This window comes from Daphnia magna, linkage group LG8 (genome assembly GCF_020631705.1).
Source record: "Daphnia magna isolate NIES linkage group LG8, ASM2063170v1.1, whole genome shotgun sequence".
Taxonomy (NCBI): domain Eukaryota; kingdom Metazoa; phylum Arthropoda; class Branchiopoda; order Diplostraca; family Daphniidae; genus Daphnia; species Daphnia magna.
This window is the reverse complement of record NC_059189.1, coordinates 4,921,453-4,943,374: the sequence shown is the minus strand read 5'-3', so window position 1 is coordinate 4,943,374 and position 21,922 is coordinate 4,921,453. Positions and strand designations below refer to the sequence as shown.

At 38.4% G+C, this 21,922-nt stretch overlaps 5 protein-coding genes and 1 long non-coding RNA gene across 23 annotated transcripts; 3 read left to right on the top strand and 3 right to left on the bottom strand.

Annotated features, from left to right (window-relative positions):
• Positions 1-139: 139 nt before the first annotated feature.
• LOC116928301 lies at positions 140-2,167 on the bottom strand. The gene is made up of 7 exons (XM_032935378.2): positions 2,005-2,167; positions 1,626-1,871; positions 1,303-1,551; positions 1,110-1,231; positions 860-1,044; positions 615-794; positions 140-549 (listed from the first exon to the last, which is right to left on the bottom strand). The coding sequence occupies exons 1-7, from the start codon at positions 2,012-2,014 to the stop codon at positions 273-275; spliced, it is 1,269 nt and encodes a 422-aa protein (XP_032791269.2). The 5' UTR covers positions 2,015-2,167; the 3' UTR covers positions 140-272.
• A 230-nt stretch (positions 2,168-2,397) lies between these two features.
• On the top strand, positions 2,398-8,445 carry LOC116928288 (vesicle-fusing ATPase 1). The gene is made up of 15 exons (XM_032935365.2): positions 2,398-2,624; positions 3,851-3,939; positions 4,350-4,568; positions 5,347-5,492; positions 5,618-5,759; positions 5,829-5,971; positions 6,036-6,235; positions 6,306-6,530; positions 6,622-6,732; positions 6,794-6,982; positions 7,043-7,169; positions 7,253-7,410; positions 7,474-7,658; positions 7,730-7,888; positions 7,952-8,445. Exons 1-15 carry the CDS (start codon positions 2,613-2,615, stop codon positions 8,076-8,078), a joined length of 2,232 nt encoding a protein of 743 aa, XP_032791256.2. The 5' UTR covers positions 2,398-2,612; the 3' UTR covers positions 8,079-8,445.
• A 389-nt stretch (positions 8,446-8,834) lies between these two features.
• LOC116928330 lies at positions 8,835-11,320 on the top strand. 18 transcript variants are annotated; one of them, XR_006650206.1, is made up of 6 exons: positions 8,859-9,638; positions 9,714-9,831; positions 9,895-9,940; positions 10,001-10,480; positions 10,549-10,874; positions 10,937-11,320. It is a non-coding gene; the product is annotated as an uncharacterized LOC116928330 (long non-coding RNA). The 18 variants fall into 18 exon arrangements; XR_006650202.1 differs by having other exon boundaries at positions 8,860-9,940; positions 10,001-10,093; positions 10,185-10,273; positions 10,325-10,480; XR_006650203.1 differs by having other exon boundaries at positions 8,860-9,940; positions 10,001-10,118; positions 10,185-10,273; positions 10,325-10,480.
• Positions 11,321-15,759: 4,439 nt separating this feature from the next.
• Positions 15,760-16,920, top strand: LOC116928321 (glycine-rich protein 23). Its single transcript, XM_032935400.2, has 3 exons — positions 15,760-15,920; positions 16,103-16,379; positions 16,451-16,920. The coding sequence occupies exons 1-3, from the start codon at positions 15,879-15,881 to the stop codon at positions 16,666-16,668; spliced, it is 537 nt and encodes a 178-aa protein (XP_032791291.2). The 5' UTR covers positions 15,760-15,878; the 3' UTR covers positions 16,669-16,920.
• On the bottom strand, positions 16,781-17,840 carry LOC116928314 (ribulose-phosphate 3-epimerase). The gene is made up of 2 exons (XM_032935395.2): positions 17,692-17,840; positions 16,781-17,622 (listed from the first exon to the last, which is right to left on the bottom strand). Exon 2 carries the CDS (start codon positions 17,583-17,585, stop codon positions 16,890-16,892), a length of 696 nt encoding a protein of 231 aa, XP_032791286.1. The 5' UTR covers positions 17,586-17,622; positions 17,692-17,840; the 3' UTR covers positions 16,781-16,889.
• Positions 17,841-19,008: 1,168 nt separating this feature from the next.
• On the bottom strand, positions 19,009-20,691 carry LOC116928302. The gene is made up of 2 exons (XM_032935379.2): positions 20,114-20,691; positions 19,009-20,042 (listed from the first exon to the last, which is right to left on the bottom strand). Exons 1-2 carry the CDS (start codon positions 20,549-20,551, stop codon positions 19,461-19,463), a joined length of 1,020 nt encoding a protein of 339 aa, XP_032791270.2. The 5' UTR covers positions 20,552-20,691; the 3' UTR covers positions 19,009-19,460.
• Positions 20,692-21,922: the final 1,231 nt, after the last annotated feature.

Below are 21,922 nucleotides of genomic sequence, written 5' to 3'. Positions count from 1 at the left end.
ATAACCAACAACGCCCGAAAATACATTCGCGTGTGAAAAAGGGCATGGACATGAATATAGTATGAGAGACACAACAGGTTACGCTTCGTTAAAATAAAACAGTGTCAAATTGCATACAAAGAAATAGAAGAAAACCGGCTTATGTTGTTAAAACAAGAGTAATGTAACCCGTGTATTTTATTATTTTAAGAATAGATAGAAAATTCCATAAATTTAAAAAAATTTACCCAAGCCCCGCATAAATCAAACAAAAATCCTAACGAGTCTATTATTCACGGAACAACATTCTCACGTCCTTTAGCTTGAGGTCGAGCTAAAGCAGCAAGACGACTTGAATGGGTGTTGCTAGTACTGCTGCCAGGGACGGAAGACGAAGAAAGGCTTACGGATACCCTTTTTGATCCAAGGCGTATGGACCCCTGACGTTGAAAATCTGATGATTTATTCGCCGGTATTTGGTGTAGAGCATCTGATTCGGAACGACTCAATGGGGCTCGTAATTTTGATTGGAATGGAAGACTAGATGTAGGTGCTGTAGGCGTCACGGAGCTAAACAATCGATGCCATTCAACATTAGCAACTATTGGTCATAATTTGAATAATAAATAATATACCGCCGGGTAGGAAGGACTGCAATCCCTTGCTGCCTAGACGGCGCTTTTACGGCAGTAGCTGGCGGAGGACATGGTTGCTGATGAACGGCTTTCATTGCGCCAAGTTTTAAAATAGGAGGTTTGGGAGGAGCAACGTGGTTAGCAGGTGCTGTAGCGGACGTCGAACGCAGTAGCGGAGTCCTTGTAAGCCAATGTTACATACCACAATGAAAAAGTGTTAAAAGCATAATGGAAAGTTTAATCACTTGAATGTTGCCTTCTGTGGCAGGGTTTTGGGAGGTGTAGGTGCAGGTTCCTTGATAGGTTTTCGTAATGGACTAGGATGAACTGCAAGAGACGGTCGAGTTCGTAATGGAGTAGTGTAAGATCTGGACACTACAGGACTGGATCCAACACTCATTCTTCCTCTGGATTGTGAAGCTTTGGTAAACTAGTTAAATTATCTAGGATGAAAAGCTATGTACCACAGGCATAAAAAATAATCAATTAAATTACTCTGGGAGTTTTCTTCATTTCCAACTCAGGGCTGCTATGGATCAAAATCTCCTCTTCTCTTGTGTCATTCCGGGGTGAAAGTAACATAGAGTCTGGAGATAACTTCATTGCCAAATCTACCACTAAGGTGAGACAGTTGTTATCATGGAGTATCTACATCTTAAAAATTATGTGTATAATATTATATGTATACTTTTTCTAGGACTGATTGTTTTTTCTTTGTCATGTTGGATATGGTCTGCCAGATTTAGGGCTTCTTGCTCAATAACATCCCATGCAAGTTCAAATGGATTAGAAGCTGTATGGGTAAAAACAGAATCTTTGACATTTTGATGTTCAGACACAATTTTAGTCTGTCCAGTAGTAAGAGTTTTTTTGTCTGGGCTATCATCAAGATTTACTAAAATCCCTAAATCAGTTTGATTTGTGTGGACTGGTGTTCCTGAGAAGCAATGCAAATATGTACAAATATTTATTTATCTATATATATATTACTGTTTGTGTGTCTTTGTTCACCTGCTGACAAGGGTGAATCTTGATGTTGCGAAAGGGATCGTAATTTGATGGATTTTTCTAGAGCAAGTCCAAGCTCAACTCCAAGATCTATGGCTTGCTTATCTTTCTTGGAATTCTTGCCTTGCATGGAATAGAGCTCAAAAGGGTCATCATCATGTTGTGTAAATTCTGAAGGTCTAAAATAAGGTAGTGATGAAAAACGGTCGTAGGGGCCATCAATATCTACTAAAGTATCAACAGGAATGCCTGAAAAACAAACAAAAAATAAGTAAAAAATCCATTACTATGAAGGCTATTGAAGAAAGCTGTTAAATGAGCACTATTAGCTTTCAAGACAACTTGTCATTATGGTTTAGTCAACCAAAACTAATTGACTTACCTGACATCATAGTTGTTTATCAGCTTTTTAAACCATGTAATTATCACTAAACCAGTAAGTTCGACCCTTCGATGAAACCAGTTGATTGATGACAAAGATGAACTTTGACGAAATCTGCTTTTTTGAAATCGGACTTCAGAGAACGTGATTAAGTGCGCAATATGCTCACCAGATGCTATAATATATTGTCAACGGTTTTTACTGAATCAGTAATTAGAAAGAACAAAATGTTTAAAAAAATTTTGTATCTGTTTATTTCATAAAATATTTGTCCTAACTGATTTTTAAATCTCACATAATAATTTTGATATTGAATTTTATAAATTTCCACCACTAGATGGGGTTTATTATCGATATTGCAATTGGTAACTCAAAAGCAGACGCTCTTTTATGACAGTTAGGACTTAGGAAGGCCTGTGAAGAACAAGACTAGAAATATTGCTTTTGCGCACTGAAACACGTCAGCGCAGCCAAAATCTTTAGCTCAGACGGTTTGCCTGAAATTCTGGGAGTAGCAGTTTTGTCTCTCGGTCAGGTGCAAGTGCATTTCTCGTCAGAAAATTGTGATTGACTTGTTCGTGCCATTCCTCCGATACAGGATCTCAAGGATGAACAGCATGGTAAATATTTATATTCTACACAGAAACTGCTCCAGTGCTCCTGGTTTGTAGGACTAAAAACCCAGAAAAAATCCCCATACCAAGTATTTTGTAATCTTATCATTAACTCACAAAGAATTGCTGAATAGATATTAAGTGGTTAGAGTGATATGAGTACATAATTACAGTAAAAAAGACAACAAAAAAAGAAAACGGTGCAACAGACAAGGAATAAATACCGTAAACAAAGAAGTTATCTGTTTACATTGTCTGAAGCACTCTTAGAGCTGCATGTTGGCTTCATGTTGCAATTTATTGTTTTGTACAGCATCAACTGATAACACCTTAGAAGTCAATGATTGGTTTACTGGAATTTAAGAAACTAAGGATTATTTTTATATTTATTTTTTTTTGTAGTAACATTTGTACTTGATGACGTTTATCTTTCGTCGTATCGTGTGACAATTAACCATCATTTGTAGCAGACACTCTAATTAGGTGTTTTTGTTCATGAGTATACTTTGTTTATCGGTAATGCATTTTACTTAACTTAATGTATAAAATTCATGCGTGCACTGCGATGAGTTTCTGGTGATCGCAGTAAAACCCAACAAAAAACGACGAGAATGGGCGTCACAAAACTTTCCGTGAGGTCATGCTTTGTGCGTGGGCATGTGCCGAATAGCAAGAAGTAGTGTGTAATCATTTTAAGTGTATTGCGCCATCATTTCATTAAAATTCATGGTGTTTATTTTGCGAAATATTTTAATCATAACTTCATAAACCATTGTTTAAGCTAGTGGAATTCCCTATTTACCAAGTTTAAAGACAAATTTAAGAACCTAAACATTAGCAGTTGTTTTGTTTTGTGCGTGTTAACTTCACATTAAATAAGTACATGTACTACATGCCCAGATTTGTCTTATTCATGCCCACCACGGGTTGACCGTAAATACTAAGCAGGTGGTACACTATATTTTATTGCAAATGCAAACGCCCCTGCGATAACTAGAAACGCAGCAATAGGAACCCACGAACCGGTTAAAAAGCAACCGAAGCCCGTGTTCTTACAGTTCGCACTGAGAATATATCGATCCATCGATCGCCGAAGGCTTGTATGGTCGCCTCTGTTGTATTAGATTGTTCCCCTTCTGCGTATTAAAAGAGAACAGAGTAGAACAAATGCTTCAAAGTTATATGTTTCAATTCTACATATTTGCATTCTTTGTGTTTCTTCTTCGTTGCAGAGGATGAAAGCGGGGAAATGCCCTACAGATGAACTTTCCCTCACCAATTGCGCTGTGGTGAATCCTCAAGACTTCAACGATTCCGTCAAGTAAGTCTCTTCCATTTTTATTTCTTCATATCGGTTCGTTTAGACTATTAAGAGTGATAGATTTAGACTAAGACTAATCGCGAGAAGGGAAAATAATTTTCTTTTTTGCGATGCTGACACATAAAAACTTGCTCGCTAATTTGGAACAATTGGTTATCTAATGAACTTATCTAATGAATTATAGTTTAGCACCCTAATTGCAACCTTTCAATCCAAAGCCGATTAAGGATTAACAGTCTAACAGAAATTCATAGTAAATACAAACAACACTTATAAGATATTTTATATCGGTACATGCAAAAGTTTATGAATTTATTTTGAATGCAAAGAATTAAATTGAGGGGGAGAACAGGAAACAATTATGTAAACAAAAAAGATAAGCCATTTAATTATTGTTTTTTTTTTTTTAGGCATGTCGAGGTATATACTTCACCAAGCCAGAGCTTCGTCTTCACCATCAAAAGTCATCGAGATGTTCCACCGTCAACCATTGGTTTTGGCTTGCTTCAGCGCAAATGGGCTACGCTTTCACTTGGGCAGGACATAGACGTTCGCCCATTTCAATTTGATATTAACCAACACACCCTAGCGAACATAGTCCTTGAGGTGGATTTCCTCCAAAAAAAGAGGTAAGGCCTAGACCTGTCGATTAGAATGAAATACATCTCTCTGTTGTGAGTCCTTGGAGCTTCGCGTGAGGAACTGGTCAAACGCACAGCGAATCCTGCTGTGTTGTAGGCATTGCCGTGCGTATACCCCCCCTTACATTATTGATCGATAGTAAACTAGTATGGCTGAGTGGTTATCTCATCTTATGTAGTTGCAATTCTCACTTTTGTGGTATGTATTGATCGTTCATTGATCGTATGAAGCACTACGTGAAAAGCCCATGTCCGCCACTTTTCTATATTTTTTGAAGAATGCTTTTAGTTCATCGTCTTGAATCGTGAGAGAAATGGAATCAGGGAATCATTGTTCATACTTAGTGCATTACTGTTTACCCTTTGTTTTGTATGCAAGGGGGTTTCCCGTTCGTGCTAGTCTTCAACATCTCTCACGTGAGTTGCATTTTCGCCCTAGGGACAGTCAGTGTCTCTGTTCTGTCAGGTTGAATGTGGAACATGTTCTCTAAAGTTGTGCGGTTTCTTCTTAAGTTGCTGACAGGGAATCGAGTAAATAAAATGGGTCAAATGGAACCTCTTGATCCGTTGGTCAAAATATATTTCTAGGCTTTTTTAGTTTTATAGCGTGTTGCTACGCCATGGCCTGTTACCTATGGGGTAGTTTTGATATAGATGTGATATCACGCCAACTTTTGGAGTCACGCAGTTTTCTTCTATTCGCGCCTTGCTGTTTTGCTCCTTGTATTATAGTCTCAATAAAACAACTTTTTGTCGTTACTTTCAGCACAACGCTGGAGCCCTACGATAGCGATGCCATGGCCCGTGAATTTCTCGCCCAGTTTCATCATCAAAGCTTCTCTATTGGACAGCAACTAGTTTTTCAGTTCCAAGAGAAGAAACTCCTTATTTTGATTGTAAAGGAACTTGAAGGTAAGATCTAATGCAAGGGTGTCTACATCCGTGTCAAATAATTAATATGTCCGAAAGAAACGAGATTCGATCAGTACTAATCATCTTATTTTGCTTGTTCTATTTTGGTATTTTTTTTTTTGTAGGAGCCGACATTAACGCCATGCGTTCCGGCAGCAAAGAAACTAAATCCCGAAAAGTCCGTATCGGTCAGTGCTTCCCCAATACGATGATTGTCTTCGACAAATCAGAGGGATCCTCAGTTAACTTAGTTGGAAAATCTAAAGGGTAAATAAAAGAAACTATGCTTTATGAAATACTCTTCTTTATCTATTGTGTAAAATTTGTGTCCTCTAGAAAAACAGTTCATCATTCAATCATCAATCCAGACTGGGATTTTCAGAACATGGGCGTTGGTGGATTGGACACAGAATTTAACGCCATTTTCCGCCGAGCATTTGCTTCACGTGTTTTCCCTCCCGAAATCGTGGAACAGCTAGGTAAGATGAAAATATGTGTGTGGGTTTTTTTCTATTACAGATCTATAATGATGCTGTTGTTTAGGTTGCAAACATGTCAAAGGTATTCTTCTTTATGGTCCACCTGGAACGGGAAAAACTCTAATGGCTCGTCAGATCGGAAAAATGTTGAATGCCCGTGAACCCAAGATCGTCAACGGTCCACAGATCCTGGATAAGTATGTTGGTGAATCTGAAGCTAACATTCGACGCCTCTTTGCCGACGCTGAAGAGGAGGAAAAACGAGTAAGCTAAACCAAAACTTCAGCTTTTGGAAATGTCATCGTAAAGTTAACTTTGTTTTATTCCGACGCAGTTGGGTCCCAACAGTGGCTTGCATATCATCATCTTTGACGAAATTGATGCCATTTGCAAGTCACGTGGCTCCGTAGCAGGTGCTTCGGGTGTTCATGACACTGTAGTTAACCAGCTTTTGGCCAAAATCGATGGCGTGGAACAACTGAATAACATTCTCGTCATCGGTATGACAAACAGGAGGGATATGATTGATGAAGCCCTTTTACGGCCCGGTCGCATGGAAGTGAGCTACTTAATTTTTTCACTCGCTCACAATTGTCACAAAGCACTCGTATTTTATCATCATTTAATATACCGCGTTTTTCTTTTTTCAGGTCCAAATGGAAATTGGATTGCCGAGTGAAACGGGTAGGGCCCAAATTCTGAAAATCCATACCGCGCGCATGCGAGATAACAAAAAGATAGCTCCTGATGTTGACTTGCAGGTAATTATTGAATAGACATAGCTCATATGAGAGCAAGTTTTTTTCATTTATTGATTTGTAGGAATTAGCTGTGTTGACAAAAAACTTCAGTGGGGCTGAAATCGAAGGCTTAGTCCGTGCGGCTCAATCGACGGCATTGAATCGATTGATCAAAGCTTCCAACAAAGTGGAGGTAGATCCCGAAGCTGGCGAAAAGCTTATGGTCGACCGCGGAGATTTTCTTCACGCTTTGGAAACTGACATAAAACCGGTAAGCCACTCAGCATTTTGACTCATGTGAAGTTGGCCTGTGATTTAATTTCTTTCACAGGCTTTTGGAACAAGCTCCGAAGCGTTGGAATTGTACATCACTCGTGGTATAATAAATTGGGGAGAGCCAATTAGGAGTCTGTTAGAGTATGGTGTTATCCTGACTCAACAGGCACGAACCGGCTTTGGTAATACTTTTTTTTCATACTTTGTTCCTTGTAAATGATTTCTGTTCCTGATACTAATCTACTATTCTGTGGACAATTATTAGGATTGGTTTCCGTACTGCTAGAGGGTCCACCAAATGCAGGCAAAACAGCTCTCGCTGCCCAGTTAGCGAAAAACTCCGATTTTCCTTTTATCAAAATTTGCAGCCCCGACGATATGGTCGGTTTTTCTGAGTCAGCTAAGTGTCTTCAGATCAGAAAAGTAATCCAATGCGTTGCTTTGCAATTTTCAACATTCGTCTTAATTCTTTCTTCGTGTCGTTAGTTTTTTGATGACGCTTATCGCTCAGAATTAAGCTGCATTTTAGTTGACAATATTGAGCGACTGCTTGACTACGGTGCTATCGGCCCCCGTTATTCCAACATTGTACTCCAGGCCCTGCTCGTTCTGCTTACCAAGCAGCCACCCAAAGGAAGAAAATTGCTTGTCTTTTGCACAACCAGTCGCAGGTTAGATGTCGTCAAGTTTAGATTCAAAGAAGAATAATTAGCACACTACCAAATCCTGCTTCCTTTGTTAGGCAAGTCTTGGAAGAAATGGAAATGCTCTCCACCTTCACCGCAGTCCTTCGTGTTCCTAATATATCAACCTGTGAACAGCTAGTTGCAGTGCTGGAGGAGACGGACGTGTTTTCCAAAAACGAAATCACAGCTATCGCGCGAAAAGTCGCGAACAGAAGGTAGTTTTAAAATTAATTCTCTGATTTGCTTATCTATTTCAACATTTCAACATTCATTTCAAGACTTTTCATCGGAATAAAAAAACTGCTCGGAATGATTGAGATGGCTAAGCATTTCGACGAACAACGACGCGTCTTCGATTTCCTGACGCAATTAGAGGTAGAAAACTTTTTGGAGTTGGGCGCTTAGGAAAATTTTCTCTTCTTTCTCTTTTTCCTTCTTCGTTTTTAAATATACTTCTGCAAATTAAATGTTCACTGTTGTGATGGAGATTTTCTGGTAGTGGAAGAAAATATCGAAGCTCTACTGTCCAGTGCCTGCTGTTCAGTAAGAATATCTGTTTTCCAGTCTATATATTCCTGTTTTATTAGCAGCAATAAATTATTTATGTGTGCAGTCAGTTCTCTAAGTTTGTTAAATGGCCTACAACCAACCCATTTCTTTCGTCTTCTGGCACTGACATATTGGACTGTGCGTCTTTATAACGATGTATGTGCTTTTCCCATTGCTGTATGTATGATGGAAATCTCATTACAGTTCATCATTCATTCTCTCACTGGTTTGTATTTATTTTACCGACGAACAAATAAAACGTGTGGCACCCCAATACTATCGGACTGATGCATCAGATAAATTATGAATCATTTTGAAGAGGGTGTCAAGGTCATTGCATTCAAGGTCTTTGCCCAATGAATCTGTGCTTGTAACTGGCAGGTGGCGTTTAGCAGTGGCACCCAATCTTTATTTTTAAAACCCAGAGGTGTTCTTCACTTTCAGGGGGATTGATTGCTTATACTTGTTGGTTAAACCATGAAGAATACCATTACATGAATAAGTGGAAGGTTATAAAAGTATTAAACTGTAATTCCTCATGGCATTTTCATTCACGCGTGCGCAGCAGTTGGTGAGGCTGACAGACGAGGCATCGATTTTGAAAGAGCCTTGCGCAGTTTAGCTGCATCCAGCGAGATACTAGTAGAACCCGAAACATTGTTTTGACAAGTACTGTCACATTTCGGTTGCAGGTTTTCACTAAATACCAAGTAAGTCACGGGTTTAATCGTGTTAAATGTATGATTTTTCGATTCAAGTTTATTTAGCTGTCAGAACTGAAATTCTACTTTTAGAACTAGAAAAACTGCATAACTTTTATTAAAAATAGTTTAATTTGACAACTTTCAAAATCTTCTTAACCATTTTAAGGAAAATAAAGCTCATTTTTTATATTTCTGGAATTTCAACTTCCGGTTTAAAATGTAAAAAACTCCTTATTTGTTGGTCTGTCAGGAAAAAGATTGACATTTTCGTGATCCTGGTCAAATTTGGGGTCGACTCCATATGTCAGCTCAAAATACCCGAAATCGATGATGATCAATCAAATGATCAAATCCGACTTTTGGCCAAAAACACGCCATTTCAACCCTAAATTTTATAAGGATCACGAAAATGCTACTCGTTTCGTTATGGGATTACTATTTCCGGAGGTATTGGCTACTTCCGGTTACTTTCAGAAAATTTTCGCGACAATTTGAAAAAATTAAAAAATTTGCCGTATTGTTCTAACATTTTCAAATATTTTTCTTGAATTCGTTAGGGTGATGCGCTATTATTCCGTGTTTTTTTTTTCGCTATCAACAGTACAGTCTGAGCAACCACAGTTTTAGCTATAAATATTTTAGCGCCTCGTCTTGCAACTAGTAGTTGATATTCTAGGTTTTTAATATTTATAATTGGAATCAACTGTCTGAGGTTAGTAAAGTTCAAGTACTTAAAAGCATGAATTATACTGATTTAAAAATAAAATCTATTTTCGTTGAGTTTCAGGACGAAAAACTAGATGGCGGTGAAGTGCATTTTGATAAAGATCACGAATGACAAGTAAAATGCGTGTTAGTATCGTCATGGTATAATAACTATTATACCATGGTATCGTAATATAATAGTATCGTAATGTATTTTTTATTAATTTCACGGGATGCTGATTTGTGTGTGTGTTTTTGTTTAGGTAATCAATCAATGCTAGCTGTTCTACATACACTTGGTGAATAATGGTAAGTTGGAATATTTAATATAAAATCTTATAATAATTATTAAAGCTGTAAATTTTCTAGATTCACTGAGAAATCCAGTCTCACCTCTTCACCAGTCCATCGTGGCACTTTTCATTTCTGTGCAAGTGCCCTTCTAACTTTTGATATAGCAAGGTGGAGAGAAAACTGGGATTTTTGAGTTGTTTGCTATTGTCCCTTTTCTCGGTTTTTTTTTTATTATTAAACTTTTAATCTTCTGCAAAAGGCATGGATTAATCCTTGGAAGAATTCCTTGTCGCACTAAAGTTCACAAAATACAAATCAGTGTATAATTGACATTGTGACAAATGATGGGTATGTAGCATGAAGTTGTTGATATGGTTTTCTAAAATCTGGTTTATTTAGATACAACAGAAGGTTAAGACTCACTACATTGAACTCACTCCCCAATAAAATAAAAATAACTACCTGTCAAAATGTTGCCAACAGTTATTCTTGAAGTCTTGATTTTCTATTGAAGAAAAGGTTCCCCTGTTTTGACCACAGCCTCTTTGGATCAAGGTATATGAAATGAAAAGATTTGTTTGATTAATCTTTAATGTTTGTCTCATCTTGGTTTCAATATGGAGGTGTTGCTTGGCTTGCAAGAATATGAAATGTAATTGAACCATGGAATTGTATGTAATTGATACGAAATGTAAAACAGAATATCGTGAAGAATTCATGCCGTAAGGTGGAAAAGTGCTATGCGGTGGACTCCTTAGTCAATTTTTTTTTAAATATTGATGATACTTCATTTTTCTATTGCTTCAGATAAAAAGCATCAATTCCATCAAATGTTATGGGAGTCATGTTTGCTTCTAAGGCCGAAAACCGAAACGAAACCAATTAAAACAGATATGGCTACCTGATATTAGTGATATGTCATGTCTATACGGTCAAAAAGAAGTCTGAGGTAATACATTTCGTCGCAGAATTCCCATAAGCCATGTTTAACATCGATAAATTCTGTTGCAGTGCTCTTTAAAGGAATTTTGCTGCACCGAGCTAGGACTTTTCCGGAGTGTAAATTGTGATTCCCCATGGGTTTTCTTAAGAAGCCAGTTCACGTTGACGCAGTAAGAGCTTCTAATTCTATCCAATCCAATGCCAGAGTTCGTACGTTGTGGTACTTTTAACCATTATATGCATAAATTCAAGTGCCCCCTGATTTAAGTTTTCTTATTCATTCGTGATTTCGTATGCCAACCAACCATGAAAGATGTCATGTAACTATATTTTCACGTGTCAGAAAATTTTACGCAGATAGAGATACTGCATTTTCGAAGAAAGCTACTTTCACATCACCGTTGGTCGCTGCTTCGCCGCGAAGATAAAATATTAACATTTTTACAAATTAAAGTGCATATCTGGGCTCCCTTCTTTTCTGTGGGCCCGTTTCCCCTTGACTTATGATAAGCCCGTAGGGGGTCATGCCCCTACTGTGATCAGCAGCAAAGGTTGTGAGTACGCTGTCCGGAAAGAGGACGTGGGGGTCCTCAAGTTCTATGATATCATTGGAGGGCGAAGAGGCTACCCACAAATCCAAATTAACGGTTAATCGCTCACGTAAAAACTTGTCCGAAACCTTCCATCCTCTTCCGGCTTCTCTTAGCCACGCCCCGGGTAATCTCCCCGGGGACTCAAATGCAATTGAGGCAGTGTCTCGGCTTGTCTTGGTTGATGGCAAGCAGAGACACTGCCTTAAACTACTTGTACAATACAAATATTTAATTTTTAGTTGTTACATTCTATGCATATTATTCCAGTCGAAACTTATTACAGATTGTAACTCTTGTTCCATTTACATCACAAGTAAGAATGTGCTGCATATTGGGAAATTATATAACCACAACTTGTAATTCTTCATGGAGTCCAACTACACTACACCTGAACGGGAGTCGAACCGAAGGTATACAGTAGGGGAGAACGGGGTCAACTTGGACACGGGTCATATTGGACAAAGACCCTGAGTGCTACATGTTATGGGAAAAAAAAATTTTTTTTTAATTTTTGTATAGACTGCAATGTTTAACGTTCTAGAAAAAATATTGATTAAAATCGAATCATTATTGTTCTTGTTATCGCAGAATAAAAAAAATGGCCCTGTTTGATGTAATATTCTTCTCTATTACTGTAAGCATTTTTAAAGTGAAAAACACTACAAATGAATAAAATAATGATATGTGAAATAGCCAATTCATTTCTTTAATGATTGATAAAAAACTTAAATTTTAATGCCTTTCCAGTGTTAAGTTATTAACGAAATACTAAATAGCACCGGGTTGGGTCATTTTGGACACACAGTTTTGGGGTCATATCGGACAACTTCGATATTAGAGTGGGAGGTGCTTGTGGAGAAGCCATTCTGCTAAAAATAAGATATCGATTACAAATCGATACTCGATACTCTGTTAAGCCCTCCCATTTTATTCTACCCGCCAACAAATTGTCCATTTCAGCCCCCTATTTCGTAAAAATGACATAACTCTCTATTTTTCATTTCTATTGCAAATATTTCAATATGAATGAATAAAATATTGAATAAGCAGTCTACCCATATTTTTTTAAATTTATTTTATGTCTCCTTATGAGGAAAACTGGCAGTGTCCAATCTCACACCGTCCCTGTCCAGTTTCGCCCCGCCGTTTAAATAAAAACTAAAAAAAACCGACTTCATTAAAATCCTTATAACTCGTTTATTTTAAGACTTAAAAATTACAAAAAAATTTTGGAATTACCCAAGAAGGTGCTGCACCATTAACTAAAAATAAATATTAGAAAAAGAACATAGAAATCCAAACAAAGAGGAAAGAAATTTTTTGTCCAGTTTGACCCCGTTCTCCCCTATTCCAGTCCAGTGTTCTTCCATTGAGCTATTAGACATATTATAATGCAATCTAAGTCTTCAACACATTAAGGTAACTGTGCAAAGATGTACATAGGGGATCAAATATCATTGGGGGGATATAGGGGGGTCTGCCCCAAATGAAAATCACGGAAATCAGGTTTATTTTTCTATTGGTCTTATAGTTTTTCATTTACATGTTAAAAACCATAAATGAAGTTCGTGCGCTAACAGAACTGTTTTCGTTAATTTTTTTAACGGCTAGTCTAAAGAGAAAACCAATGACTAAATTGAAATCAGCGTTCAATTTCCATTATGCCGTCTGATTTTGGGAGAATTTCAAGAGATGTCATTTTTGGCCGATTTTGACAAAAGTGGAAAGGCTATACCCTTCCCACTTTTTCATTTTTGGCCAAATTTTAAATTTGCTAAAAATACATGATTTAGATTCAGAATTGAATGAAAATCACGGAAATCAGGTTTATTTTTTTATTGGTCTTATAGTTTTTCATTTACATGGTAAAAACCATAAATGAAGTTGGTGCGCTAACAGAACTGTTTTCGTTAATTTTTTTAACGGCTAGTCTAAAGAGAAAACCAATGACTAAATTGAAATCAGCGTTCAATTTCCATTATGCCGTCTGATTTTGGGAGAATTTCAAGAGATGTCATTTTTGGCCGATTTTGACAAAAGTGGAAAGGCTATACCCTTCCCACTTTTTCATTTTTGGCCAAATTTTAAATTTGGCTAAAAATACATGATTTAGATTCAGAATTGAATGAAAATCACGGAAATCAGGTTTATTTTTTTATTGGTCTTATAGTTTTTCATTTACATGTTAAAAACCATAAATGAAGTTGGTGCGCTAACAGAACTGTTTTCGTTAATTTTTTTAACGGCTAGTCTAAAGAGAAAACCAATGACTAAATTGAAATCAGCGTTCAATTTCCATTATGCCGTCTGATTTTTGGAGAATTTCAAGAGATGTCATTTTTGGCCGATTTTGACAAAAGTGGAAAGGCTATACCCTTCCCACTTTTTCATTTTTGGCCAAATTTCAAATTTGGCTTAAAATACATGATTTAGATTCAGAATTGAATTAAAATCCCGGAAATCACGTTTATTTTTTTATTGGTCTTATAGTTTTTCATTTACATGTTAAAAACCATAAATGAAGTTGGTGCGCTAACAGAACTGTTTTCGTTAATTTTTTTAACGGCTAGTCTAAAGAGAAAACCAATGACTAAATTGAAATCAGCGTTCAATTTCCATTATGCCCTCTGATTTTGGGAGAATTTCAAGAGATGTCATTTTTGGCCGATTTTGACAAAAGTGGAAAGGCTATACCCTTCCCACTTTTTCATTTTTGGCCAAATTTCAAATTTGGCTTAAAATACATGATTTAGATTCAGAATTGAATTAAAATCACGGAAATCAGGTTTATTTTTTTATTGGTCTTATAGTTTTTCATTTACATGTGAAAAACCATAAATGAAGTTGGTGCGCTAACAGAACTGTTTTCGTTAATTTTTTTAACGGCTAGTCTAAAGAGAAAACCAATGACTAAATTGAAATCAGCGTTCAATTTCCATTATGCCGTCTGATTTTGGGAGAATTTCAAGAGATGTCATTTTTGGCCGATTTTGACAAAAGTGGAAAGGCTATACCCTTCCCACTTTTTCATTTTTGGCCAAATTTCAAATTTGGCTTAAAATACATGATTTAGATTCAGAATTGAATTAAAATCCCGGAAATCAGGTTTATTTTTTTATTGGTCTTATAGTTTTTCATTTACATGTTAAAAACCATAAATGAAGTTGGTGCGCTAACAGAACTGTTTTCGTTAATTTTTTTAACGGCTAGTCTAAAGAGAAAACCAATGACTAAATTGAAATCAGCGTTCAATTTCCATTATGCCGTCTGATTTTTGGAGAATTTCAAGAGATGTCATTTTTGGCCGATTTTGACAAAAGTGGAAAGGCTATACCCTTCCCACTTTTTCATTTTTGGCCAAATTTTAAATTTGGCTAAAAATACATGATTTAGATTCAGAATTGAATGAAAATCACGGAAATCAGGTTTATTTTTTTATTGGTTTATAGTTTTTCATTTACATGTTAAAAACCATAAATGAAGTTGGTGCGCTAACAGAACTGTTTTCGTTAATTTTTTTAACGGCTAGTCTAAAGAGAAAACCAATGACTAAATTGAAATCAGCGTTCAATTTCCATTATGCCGTCTGATTTTTGGAGAATTTCAAGAGATGTCATTTTTGGCCGATTTTGACAAAAGTGGAAAGGCTATACCCTTCCCACTTTTTCATTTTTGGCCAAATTTCAAATTTGGCTTAAAATACATGATTTAGATTCAGAATTGAATTAAAATCCCGGAAATCACGTTTATTTTTTTATTGGTCTTATAGTTTTTCATTTACATGTTAAAAACCATAAATGAAGTTGGTGCGCTAACAGAACTGTTTTCGTTAATTTTTTTAACGGCTAGTCTAAAGAGAAACCAATGACTAAATTGAAATCAGCGTTCAATTTCCATTATGCCGTCTGATTTTGGGAGAATTGCAAGAGATGTCGTTTTTGGCCCATTTTGACAAAAGTGGGAAGGCTTTCCCACTTTTTCATTTTTGGCCAAATTTCAAATTTGGCTTATATAAATTAGGTTCTATGACTCTGCTTTTGGGGAGGAAAACTGAGAACTAGGAATCGAAAAACAAATCATAAAAAAAAAGGCTGAGACCATACATTCCAGGTGTGTCTCAGGAGGAAAAGTTTGGTCGTCTTGAGCATCTTTATGGGTTGTTGAAAAAGCGTTGATGTAGAGAAAAGTTCACCTTGACATCATGGGTTTTTCCAAAGTACCTGACAAGTTCTCAAGTAGCTAAAGCTGACAAAGGACTAACGCATAGGGTGCAGGCAGGGTTGTATAGGTCTCTTTGACAATGAACTTTCACCGGTGACGTCCTTGGACGTCACCTCTTCTCTGAGGAAAAGGCAAACGAACAAGCACGTATAAAACTGGTAAGTGGTCTTCTGAATTCAGTTGCTAACGCTATCAACATGGGTCAAGAAGTGCTTCTACTCGTTCATCCAAATGCAAAGGTCAGAGTCTGCACTTGTCTACTGTACACTGTGCGAATTCAAAACCATGAAAATTTCGTTTTTCTCGTGACTAGTTGGTTATACCATTTCGGTCAATAATATTGTTATCGAAGAAGAATACTTGCAAAACCTACGGCAATATAACGGATACTAATTAGATAATGTTTTTATATTGATTACAGATCTTGTTCGTATGTTTGCTCTTAGTTATTACCATTGCAACAGTCTCGGCAAGACCCCAGTTCTTTCCGGCGGAATCGGTTGAGAGCACAGAGGATGACGAAATCGAAGGAAGACATTTTTTCCACCGTCGTCCTTATAACCACAGACGGCCTTTCACAGGACATCGTCCATTTGTAGGCCCTTTCAGTTCTTTCTCCGGTGGAGGCCTACCTAACAGTGGCCCGTTCTCACCAGGTGTCGGAAATTTTGGACCAAGCGGCCAGTTCTTCGGACCAAGTCAGTAAAACAGATTTTAGAAAATTATTTGCTACAAAAACATAACTATGCATCATGTCGTACCTGGGTAGATATTGGAGGGGGTGCAGCGACGGCTCTCGGATTTGCTAACACAGGAAACGGAGGAGGTTCGGCAATTGGTTTTGGATCGGCAGGAAACGGCGGAGGACAAGCCACTGGAGTCGGCATCGCTCAAGCACCTCTGGGCGGCTTTGGTATGGGAGTTGGTCTGGCAGTTGCCACGCCATTTGGAAACATAGCTCAGGGACAAGGATTTTCTTTAGGATAACTTACTGGAAAAGAATTAACTACTATCTGATTCAGCCAAATGTTTGCTCTGCCACATCTAGGAATACTTAACAATGGCACTTAACAGGCAATCTAGAATAAAGGCGTCCCAAAACATTTTACACAATGTATTTGATGTGCAAATATAACTTACAGCCAAATGACAAAGAAGTTGTAATATTGTAAGATCCATTCACCTACATTGACATAATCAATAGAAATTCAGCGTTCAAGCTGAGATTTTTGAATTGCATTCTCCACTGAATTTCTTAGTAGAGCAATCACTTGTGATGGGTCTGATGCACCGGTGATTGCTGTTCCTGAAACAATCATGTTTGCACCTGCTTCAGCCACAACATCAATGTTGTTGGGTCCAACTCCACCATCAACTTCAATGTCTAGATATGGAAAATTTGTCCTCAGATATTGGACCTTACTCATCATGTCTTCCATGAAAGATTGACCTCCAAATCCTGGTTCGACTGTCATTATCAAAACCACGTCAAAAAGATCCGAGTAGGGTAAAATGGTTTCAACAGGTGTTCCAGGCTTTAAGCCTACACCCACTCTCATTCCAGATTCTTGTATTTTTCGGCATAATGCTGGAATGTCTTCACAGGCTTCAACGTGGAATGTGTACTGATTAGCCCCAGCGTCAGCCATGCTCTCAACCCATTTCTCTGGATTTTGCACCATCATGTGCATGTCAAAGTAAATATCTGGCATTTTTGGTCTCAGACATTTGACGACGGGATGTCCAAACGTGAGGTTTGGAACAAAATGACCATCCATGACGTCCAAATGAAGATAATCAGCTCCACTGTGTATCATCTTGCGACACTCGTCGGCTAGGCAGGACAGATCAGCACAGAGAATAGAAGGGCCAATTTTACAACATGGAAGTGTATGTCCCGACATCGTGGAAGCTTCTGTTGCACCTTCTTCTTTACTGACTCTAATAATAATGAGCGTGTCAATTCCAGATTATTTTAACTTGTCTACCGTCTACTCTACTTGGTTTTACCGATATATATCAATCCGCAGACGACTATGTAACCTTGACAACAAACGCTGAGGCCATCTGTTAAGAAAGAGATCAAGAACCACTTGGAGTTAGCGGTTTTAAATTGCGAAATTCAAATCCTTGGCCCTCTTCTAGTCCTCTACTACTCAACCGTAATCATGACTCACGGATTCCTTTTGTGAAATAAAAATTTTTTGCCTATTCTGCTACTTTTACACACGAATAATGCTTATGCTGTATCCTGTTTATGTGCGTGGGTATGAAATCAAAAGTAATAATATTCCTCTGGTGTTCCTCTTTGCTCTTGTTACGGACTACTACTTTCAGAAAGAATTTTTTTCCTCCTTGCAAATCAATTCAAACAGCCTGAAAAGCACGTACTTACCGATCATTTATTGCGTTTCGACAGATACGGAACCAAGTGGAAACTCTCGTGTCACGATACATAAATGTGCAATCCTCATCTTGCAACAAAAATGCAATGGCTTTTATTTTCCTCCTGCATTGAATGAATAAAGAATATCTTGCTACCGAGTGGCTTTGAGTTGTTCCTTTATAGCCACATCATCTGTATTATTCAACCACAAGAAGGATCACTTGCATCTGCCATGCTGAAACCTGAAGCTCGCTACCGAGAAACAAATATTTTCACTCAGGTAGACCCCTAGCTACGAATGTTTAGACTATCTATATATTGAACGGGAGAATTCGGAGGTTCAAGTTTTACTAAATTACTATCTCTAAGGAACAGGCACTCTGTAGATGTATTCAGTCTTGGACAGCTGCTCTTGTCGTGCTCTCGTTAAGGGGAACAGAAAATCGATGTTTGCTATCGAGAATCTATCGATCCCCTTTACCTCTGTTGCTACGCCCATGCATTATGTCCTTGTTCCTCCTTGTATCTTATTACTGCACTGCTCCGGCGAAAGCACATTTTCTCGCTCGCTTTAGATACCTTTCAGTTAAGCCAACCAAGCTTCCGTTTTCGTTTCAGGTCATTGCCATAAGCTTTATTCTTGCATTCTACATGTTTCTTACTGTATGGTCGATACATTGATGCAGTACTTTCACCGGGCTCTATGTTTTATAATTGGCCAAGCTTTATTGACCGGTTTCCAGTGATGACGTCAATGCTTCTTCTTGTGTAAATGCGTCACGATCCCGTAGCCCTTTTGACAATCGAAAACACAACGGGTGTGTTCGCCAGTGTTCGCACTCAATAATTACTCACTATACGTAACAGTAGGTGAGGATAACGTGGAAGCGATGTCTAGGCGTTAGAAAACATATCACGTTGCATAAAAACATAAACTCGAATTCTTCCTTCACACGTCCCAATTATGGCCAATATATTTCTGAGTATGATCAATCACTTCTTATCATAGCGATAGCACACAATGTGGGCATTTTGGATTCTTCCGTTCGCTTGGGCTTTCACATCAGTTATGTATATGTATTGAAAATTATATCTACTGACAATGCTTGATGCTTATGTCAATGTTCACAAACGTGTACGGTATATATAACTGTCTATTTTTCTTTAAGTAATATTTATGTACTGTATATGTGTAAAACACAGGACATCAACCGTTTAGGAAATGAAACGCACTCAAATGCGGTCTCTCATAACCCGATGATATCTAGACGAAAACACGTTGATCAATAACAAGAAAATCAAAAGAGAAATTTTCTTGTGCAGTGTTACGTGCGCTTTGTCGTAACGTTAATCGTTACTGCATTTTTTGTTTTTCTAAAATAATGTAACATACTTAATCCTTGGGTTGAACGGGCTGAAGCTGCTGGAAAACTGGTATTTTTTCATTGGTGGTCGAGGCGACCAGTCCGGAATAGAAGAAAGTCGGATGATTCTTGGAATGAACTGAAAGTAAACAATTCTTAAGAGCTTGATTGATCTGACTGATTTGTGACGTCTCTCCTTCTTCTGCCCATTTTGACGGATGGCTGCCGGGTGGGAAAATGAGAGTCAGGAGGAGCAAAAAGCAGCCGAAGCACGTAGCTATCCCGCCGCCCATTTTTAGCGTGTCCAGCACGTTGTTATGCTCCATAGCCTGACGGTCGAGGATGTTAAATGATGAAATAGACGGTTCGCTATTGCTTGAATGGGCTGACATCCACATCTTCACATCATTGTCCTCCATTTGACTAACGAGGACTGAGTGACGGGGAAGCAGGAAACCCAGCAGAAGACACGTCACACCCAGCAGAACAATCAACGATCCAACGCTGAATGACCACGCAAAGCAGCGACGGTGAACGTGCCAACATTCGACCTCACTTTTGCTGTGCCCAGCTCCGGCAGACAGGATGGCAAAGTAGTCATCTTCGTCCTCCTTCAAGGAGACAGAGAAATAAGATTAATGAAATAAATCCGAAATAAATGGTAGGCAAATTGCAGCCTTACCGGTTCGATTATGCGAACAATTTTGGCGTCGGTATCGCCATCTGTGATGCCGTAGAAGTTGTTCAGGTAGTGTTTCACACCGAAGAATGGAGCACATCCCGCGGTTTCCGCCTCCACAATTTTCTTCGTTCCGTCCAGCGACTGCTTGGTACTTTGGCCACTTTTTGTACCCGCTTGTTTTATGTAACAGTCTTTTTTGACGTTCGCTACCGGTTGCCGAGACGTAGCGGCGGCTGCGGTCAAGCTTTCTGAATTTCCGGGCTGCTCTTCCGTTGTTTCCGCTGTATCAGTCTCAGCCTCGGTTTCTGCAAGACACTCCATCGCGAACGGCCAAACTCGAATGGGGCGTTCAATATGGCGTCGAGTATTGTGCTGTTGCTGGAGAAACAGTGAAACCGTCGGAGGCTGATGTTCGCTTATAGAGATAGACGACGTCATCGCTGTTGGTTGGCGCCGGCGCAAGCTATCCCGGCAAATACACGTAGGTTGCACACATCACCCTTTACTGAAAGGTTTTTTTTTTTTTTCCCGTATGGATTGAACCTTTCTGTCCTCTCTTCCACCTGTACTGCGTCGCACTCCTGTTTAACTAGATCCTACACAAGTTTGGGTACTATCTTGTGGCAGTTGGACAAAGTTTTCAGTTCCCTTGGCAAGAGAGGATAAAGGGCCGTTTCTGGGGACACGGTGCGGGTGGTTCTCCGGATCGTCAAACTTGCATTATGTGTTTAAAAAATAACATCTACAGCTTATAGGAGGCAACCGCTTGGAAACGAAGAGTATGCGAATCGAGGCAGAACCGTGGACTATTTATGTGTTCGCATCAAACGGGAAAAAAGCGTTGGATCAAGTGACGCAGGCGCTCAAAGAAGAAATTAGGAAAAAAGCAATAGAGGCCTAAGCTATGAGAAGAAGAATCAAATGAGCTCGAGAATGGGAATAGGAACAGAATAAAATTTCAGTCCTCTCAACTGACAAAAGAATCGAAATAGTTTGAAGTTCTGAGTTCAAAGCATAGCATAAATGAGAATCGGCCAACGAGATTCTATGCAAGAGACGGCTAAACTTTAAATAAGGTCTTGTAACCCGGACATTATCATTAGAGGGATGCTAGAAATGCGTATAGTCAACTTTACTTAAGAGGTACTGATTCTCGCTCGCTCTGATTCCAGCTGGTAATCATTTCCACCTAACTACTAAACTGCCTTCATGTATCCGACATCAAATGATACGGCAGAATGGCATAAAGGTATAGAATCGGTAGAAAACTTTAAGTGATTACGGTTAATATACTGCATGGAAGGTCTTAACTGCATCCAGCTCACATTCTTTCCCTTTTGTTCTCTGCTTTACGAATCCGCCTGCGTAGTCTTCGATAAAAGCAATCCAAATTTTTTTGTTATGACCTGTACGTCATAAAAAAACGGCTAAGCGAATAGCATGGGAACTAGCTGATTGGATCTAAAACCCACAATGAACGTCACGAAGGCCACATTCCTATCAGTAATCATACGAATGCGTTGTATATGGCTTTCGAGGTTATTGGGATGCCTCTGCTGTACTAGACATTTTACCGACCTTCATTCCTAATGGATAAAAAAAAAAGACTAATACTGCAGGTTATTACAAACGAAAATGCTGATTTTGTAATAGAATTATTATTCATTTGATATGAAAAATAAAGGAAACGGGAATCGAGACTTACGTATTGATATATGTAATGTCGATATAGGCGCATGTAAAAGCCTGCGTCCGTGAGGTGGGTCTGCAAATGAACCCAATCAAGCCCTATACTAAACTTTAATAAAG

What these genes read in the sequence shown, in the direction of transcription:
- LOC116928314 (XM_032935395.2), bottom strand. Translation starts at nt 17,585, where the DNA reads ATGTCGGGACATACACTTCCATGTTGTAAAATTGGCCCTTCTATTCTC.
- LOC116928302 (XM_032935379.2), bottom strand. Translation starts at nt 20,551, where the DNA reads ATGACGTCGTCTATCTCTATAAGCGAACATCAGCCTCCGACGGTTTCA. An exon ending in TTGTTCGCATAATCGAACCG is followed by an intron (nt 20,043 to 20,113) that starts GTAAGGCTGCAA and finishes GTCTCCTTGAAG; the next exon opens with GAGGACGAAGATGACTACTT.
- LOC116928301 (XM_032935378.2), bottom strand. An exon ending in AAATGAAGAAAACTCCCAGA is followed by an intron (nt 1,045 to 1,109) that starts GTAATTTAATTG and finishes TAATTTAACTAG; the next exon opens with TTTACCAAAGCTTCACAATC. An exon ending in CCACAGAAGGCAACATTCAA is followed by an intron (nt 795 to 859) that starts GTGATTAAACTT and finishes TTGGCTTACAAG; the next exon opens with GACTCCGCTACTGCGTTCGA.
- LOC116928288 (XM_032935365.2), top strand. An exon ending in CGAAATCGTGGAACAGCTAG is followed by an intron (nt 5,972 to 6,035) that starts GTAAGATGAAAA and finishes GCTGTTGTTTAG; the next exon opens with GTTGCAAACATGTCAAAGGT. An exon ending in TACGGCCCGGTCGCATGGAA is followed by an intron (nt 6,531 to 6,621) that starts GTGAGCTACTTA and finishes TTCTTTTTTCAG; the next exon opens with GTCCAAATGGAAATTGGATT.
- LOC116928321 (XM_032935400.2), top strand. Translation starts at nt 15,879, where the DNA reads ATGGGTCAAGAAGTGCTTCTACTCGTTCATCCAAATGCAAAG. An exon ending in TCGTTCATCCAAATGCAAAG is followed by an intron (nt 15,921 to 16,102) that starts GTCAGAGTCTGC and finishes TATTGATTACAG; the next exon opens with ATCTTGTTCGTATGTTTGCT. An exon ending in CGGCCAGTTCTTCGGACCAA is followed by an intron (nt 16,380 to 16,450) that starts GTCAGTAAAACA and finishes GTACCTGGGTAG; the next exon opens with ATATTGGAGGGGGTGCAGCG.